At 45.6% G+C, this 5416-nt stretch overlaps 1 protein-coding gene across 1 annotated transcript; it reads left to right on the top strand.

The window, feature by feature from the left end:
* Positions 1 to 218: 218 nt before the first annotated feature.
* On the top strand, positions 219 to 4078 carry LOC143155942 (lysozyme g-like). Its single transcript, XM_076328908.1, has 6 exons — positions 219 to 283; positions 1049 to 1122; positions 1519 to 1620; positions 1882 to 2078; positions 2202 to 2340; positions 3353 to 4078. Exons 1-6 carry the CDS (start codon positions 225 to 227, stop codon positions 3484 to 3486), a joined length of 705 nt encoding a protein of 234 aa, XP_076185023.1. The 5' UTR covers positions 219 to 224; the 3' UTR covers positions 3487 to 4078.
* The last annotated feature ends 1338 nt before the right edge of the window (positions 4079 to 5416 follow it).

The raw sequence follows: 5416 nt of genomic DNA, 5'->3' as shown, positions 1-5416 counted from the left end.
AAGATGTAGATGGAGAGATGCCCAGAGAAAAATTGGGTGGTGTTTTTTCCTTTAGAAATCTGGGAAATGCCACTCCTGAGAACTTACTTGCCACCACGCCCATGTAAATAGTGCAACAGGTTCTGTTTACATGAGAAATAAATGCTGTTAAGTCTCACAAAACCACAACGCAATACCTTTCATCACAGTGTCAGATTACCACCGAACAGGAGGTAGCTTTCCCTATGTATAAAACTTCCCCAAACCACAGTCCCGTGCCAGAAGCTGAGCTGCGGACAAGTAGGTAAGATATCACCGCTCAGGGCGGGAGCTCTTCTCATTCCCTTCAGCAATACCACCTCTTCAGCGGCCCAGGGGCTGCAGCTTTTTGCTGTGTGAGATTTCTGTTTGAATAAGGATACCAAGATTTGCCCTGTAGTTCTGGATATAGGTCACCTAAATTTAGGTGGCTCTCATCCATACATGAGCCTATCTCCCTAGGCTCCCCTCACAGCCAGTGAGGGGAAATGGGTGCTCCCAGAGTACAACTCACCCTAAAGTAGATAGCCACAATGATTTAGACAGCTTGCATCTTGAAAGTGCCAATTTCTGAGTATAAAGTCTCAGGAGATTCAGGCAAAGCTGTCCAGGTGTGGCGAAGGTGACTTGTATACAGAATATGGGCAGGGAATAAGGACGTTCATGGTGGGAGCGCAGCAGCACAGGGCACTGAACATTACTAATTTTATTTTTTCTGAATTAAATATTGGGGTTTAAGATTTGGAGGAAGTTACCAAGATGTCGTAGAAGACGCAGTCTTGAAACACCAGCAGAAGTGAGAGGTTACAAGTCTCTTGTGAACGGCTGCAGCCTGGTTTGTGCCGGAGCAGGAGAGCTGCCATTGAGGTCTCTTATAAAAAGAGGCGTAACTCCATTTGTGTATTGCTTTGCCTATCCAACCAAGAGAAATACCACATCAGCTCAGAAAGAGTTTTTTTGTGTTTATTTGGCAAGCAGTGAGATATATTCATGTCTTCATGTGTGCCGATGCTGACTGATTGATTTTCAGACTGTTCGGCGTGCTCAGGAGGAACCACCCCATGTACCCGATGCTCGTGCTGCTGGGCCTTGCTGCCCTCCTGGGTAAGTCTGGCGTCCCTCGCTGCCTCGCTCCAAGCAGTCGGGGACACATGCCCCGCAGCCAGGAAGCAGGAGACATTGATGCACCTCCTCACCCCCCTCCCCAAAATCTCGATTGCTGCTATAGTCTATCGGAGGAGAGAGTGCTCGGGTCCCCTTGCAACTCTTGCAGAAGGAGGGGTGGCCTCTGAGAGACAGGTGGGCTCAGGGTAAAGTGTGCAGGGTGCAGGATGCAGGGCAGGACCTCGCCTCCTCTCCATCACAAGGAGCGACAGAGGCAGCCCCGTGCAGCTCCCACGCCCCACAGCCCGTCCTCTCCGGGGTGCAGCTTCCCCTTGGGTTTTACTTGCAGTCACAAAAAGTTTTTACTGCTTGAGCCTTTCTGTGTCGCCTCTGCAGGTGCCTCCCAGGGCCGCACGGATTGCTACGGCAGTGTAAACAGAATTAAAACCCCTGGGGCTTCGTGCAAAACTGCAAAGCCAGAAGGTTTACAGTACTGCGGTGAGTATCCCTCTTCTGCTATATGGCTACATTTCTCTGTGGCACAATAATCCCAAATCCTTCATATTTCCAAAGTGCTGAACACACACTAGCTGCTGAGCCTGCATGATATCCCTGTAGGTGATCATCTACCTCCTCCCAGAGGCGAGGCAAACAAAATTTTGTTGTAATTCTGTCTGTATTAGAAGGAGAGAGGTGAGAGACAATTCTGAGTTTTAAAAGTTATTAAGCAAATACCTTTACTTTTGATTTTAATTACAGGAGTTAGGGCTTCAGAAAAGATCGCTGAACGGGACCTAAGAGCTATGGATCAATATAAAACACTCATTAAGAAAGTTGGCGAAAAACTGTGCGTCGAACCAGCCGTGATCGCTGGCATCATCTCCCGGGAATCTCATGCTGGCAAAATACTGAAGAATGGCTGGGGCGACAATGGAAATGGGTTTGGTTTAATGCAGGTATTTGCTGATACTCCACTAAAACCTGACAAACAAATAACGTATAAATAAAAGTAAGCTTCCTAAACATATCGTCCATTACAGCAGGGAAATGACTTCTTTTTGTTGTTTTGATATTTCTAGGTTGACAAAAACTCACATAGACCTGTGGGAAAATGGAATAGCGAAACTCATATTACCCAGGGCACAAACATACTTATCATGATGATAAAGACAATACAGAGGAAGTTCCCACGCTGGACAAAGGATCAACAGCTGAAAGGTAAGGTACAGGCCACAAGTTTTGTCCAGGAGAGAAGAAAAACTTTAGGACGAGAACATACTGAATTAGTTCCCGTGTTCCTCAATAACCACGTTTCTAAAAGGCTGTCGCTTAGCTTTTCGCCCCTTTTTTTATTTCACCGAGAAAAGACAAGCTTTGTCAATTCTGTGTAATTTCTGCCTTTCCTTAGTATGGCAGCCTCACTGAGTTTCCTGCACCGTGCGGCAAATATTTATACACCTGAAATCTAGTCTATACAAGAGCTTTCTTTATCTGACCATGAGGAGTCTCCTACAGCCATTCAGGTTAACAAAGAGCTCCGTGATTTACTTGAATGGGGCCAGCAGTTCACTCTGTGTCTCTGTTGACAGGGGAGACAAGGTGTTTGCTCTCAGGGGATTGCAAAACTGTGCCATGCAACGTGGAAAAGCTGCCTGCTTCAAAGCAGGCTGCACCCCGCAACCCCCTTGGACTGCTGGGGTGCCAAGGAGGGCTCATTTCACAGCTGCCTCAGATACCTTTGCTTTCCAACACAGCATATGGAGTAGCATATACGCAGCTGCGAGACAAAGATAATGCAATGTATGAGTGTGCTTTAACTCTCTTTTAAGAGCAGTGATTTTCAAGGATGAGTGAGAAGTTACAAGGATGTTGGATATGGTATGATATGATATGATATGATATGATATGATATGATATGATATTAACAAGCCCAATGTAAATGAAGGGCTTGTGCTGGGCCAGGTAAATGGTGCAAGCTCATCAAGCTGCAAATATCTGTGAACACAAAACCTCAGGTATCTTTCTGATGTTTTGGTGGATTCAGGAATAACTGTAAGCTGTTTGCAGAGCCCCACTTAAGTCAGAGAAGCTCTGATAATGCTGCCTACTCCCCTTCCAAAGTCCCCATAAGTGAAAGCTTTCAAAACCAATAAAAGCAGAACATATCAGGCTGGAATTCTCCCTATTTTTTTTTTAAGTCTGTATGACTTCTTCTGGTGTTTCATTTCAGGTGGGATTTCTGCCTACAACGCTGGTTCTAATAACGTCCGAAGCTATGACAGAATGGACATCGGCACCACCCACAATGACTACTCCGACGACGTGGTTGCACGAGCCCAGTATTACAAGAGACATGGATACTAAACTCGGGAATCTCTACCGTGTAACTTCCTTACCATCACCTGCATGAAACCCCTGAGGGAGCCAAGACACAGAGCAGCTGTACCCTGCAAACCCATACAGATGCAAATGTATCTGTAAATGTAAATCAGGAATGATTTACATGAATAAGAATGTGCAGACTAAAGCCCTCAGTTTTTAAAACAATATTCAGTAAGACACCAGTCATGTAGTTTCTTTACAAGCAATATGGTTTGGATTTTACAAAGGGAATATTACCAAATTCTTAATATTTTTTTCTGCTATCTACATGTTTCTCTGAGTTATGAGGACTATCTTGTTTTGCTATTGATAATTTGCTGCCTTCCAGATCTTAAAACATATTTCCGCCAAAAGCTGTAATTCCCTTAAGAAATCAAAAGGCAAAATACTTCCTTGGGTATTAGCCTAATGATACATTTTTTCAAAGCTGCTTGATATTTACATTATGCTGTGGAGTAGTAATTTTTTTCTGAATGCTAATTTTTCATATAAATGCATAGAATAGAGATGGATGTTTTCAGTCATACAGAAATAAGCAAACAGAAATCAAATAAAAGTGTTATTAGCAAACAAAGCAGAACTCCAATGTACTCATCTTGTCATGTGTGTTAGCAAAGTTTGGATAAGCACGATGTTAATTTTAGGCAGATGGAGAAACTGAGAAGGGAACAGGATGAAATACATATTTGCGCGTTATAAAATTCTTTTCCCCCTCTGCCGCTTGTAGAAGAGTGACACTCGGGAAAACAGCAGTCGTTGAGTTCAGTATATTTTGGTGCTCCTATTCCTTCTAGACCTGGAATTGAACTATTTTGGGGGTGGGAGAGTGGAAAGGCAACAAAAGGAGAGGGGTAGATGCCTGCAGGACTGAGTGACACCCATTCTCCAGGGCCAAAGGAAGAGTTGGGTTTGGTCTGGCAGCAAGTAGTGCAAGCTGTGCCTTTCCCACCAGCATCCACTTGCATGCTGAGGGAACTTTCTTTATTCTTCCATGATGAGCACACCTTCTGGGACTGGGAATAACTGTATGTCAAAATAATTAGAAAAACCACTGGCTGCAAGCATCTTAAATGGATAGGAAAATGCAATCCAAAGCCGTTAACAGTGCACAGAGTTATGACACACATCCTCCTAGGAGCAATCAGAGACCATGCTGCAAACATCCAGCATGGATTTAAACAGGGTAAATAGTGCCCAGCCAACCTGTTTGCCTCCCACGATGAGATGACCGGCTTTACGGAAAAGGGGAGAGGAGTGGGTATGGTATACCTTGACCTAGCAAGGTCTTTGCCCCGGCCTGCCGTAGTATCCTTATAGCCAGACTGATGAGACATGGACTGGATAGGCAGGTAGAAAATTGGCTAGGAAGTTGCCAGGCTCAAAGCCTGGTGGTCAGTGTCACAGGGTCCAGCTGGTGGCCAGTTTCTAGTGGCATCTCCCGGGGATGGATCCTGCAACCAGTATTGCTTTGTGTCTTCAGCAGCAATTCAGACTAGGGACAGAGAGTGCTCCCAGCAAGTTCACAGCTGATAGCAAATGTGGGGTCCTGGAGAGGCTGGAGAAATGGGCTGACGGCAACCCCATGACAATCAAGACAAAGGCAAAGCCCTATACCTGGGACAGAATAACCCCATGCGCCGGTATGGGCTGGGGCCAACTGTCTAGAAAGTAAGCTGTGCAAAAAGGGACCTGGGAGGTCCTGCTGGACACCACGGGCCCTCATGGAGATGTAGACCAAGAGCACCCTGAGCTGCATTAGCAAAATCCTAGCTAGCAGGGAGGGGAGCGATCATTTCCCTCTCTTTCGTGCTTGTAAGACTGCGCCTGGAGCACTGTATCTAGTTTGGGGCTCCCTGATACAAGAGGGACACTGAAACGCTGGAGTGAGTTCAGCAGAGGCCACCAAGCTGTT

This window comes from Aptenodytes patagonicus, chromosome 1 (assembly GCF_965638725.1).
Source record: "Aptenodytes patagonicus chromosome 1, bAptPat1.pri.cur, whole genome shotgun sequence".
Lineage (NCBI taxonomy): Eukaryota > Metazoa > Chordata > Aves > Sphenisciformes > Spheniscidae > Aptenodytes > Aptenodytes patagonicus.
The sequence above is the reverse complement of the archived record's forward strand: the minus strand, read 5'-3'. Positions and strand labels throughout refer to the sequence as shown.

Excerpts from the sequence above, each read along its gene's own strand:
- LOC143155942 (XM_076328908.1), top strand. The coding sequence starts at position 225 with ATGTATAAAACTTCCCCAAACCACAGTCCCGTGCCAGAAGCTGAGCTG. Across the intron at positions 1,621-1,881 it reads AGAAGGTTTACAGTACTGCG|GAGTTAGGGCTTCAGAAAAG; the intron begins GTGAGTATCCCT and ends TTTTAATTACAG. Across the intron at positions 2,079-2,201 it reads ATGGGTTTGGTTTAATGCAG|GTTGACAAAAACTCACATAG; the intron begins GTATTTGCTGAT and ends TGATATTTCTAG.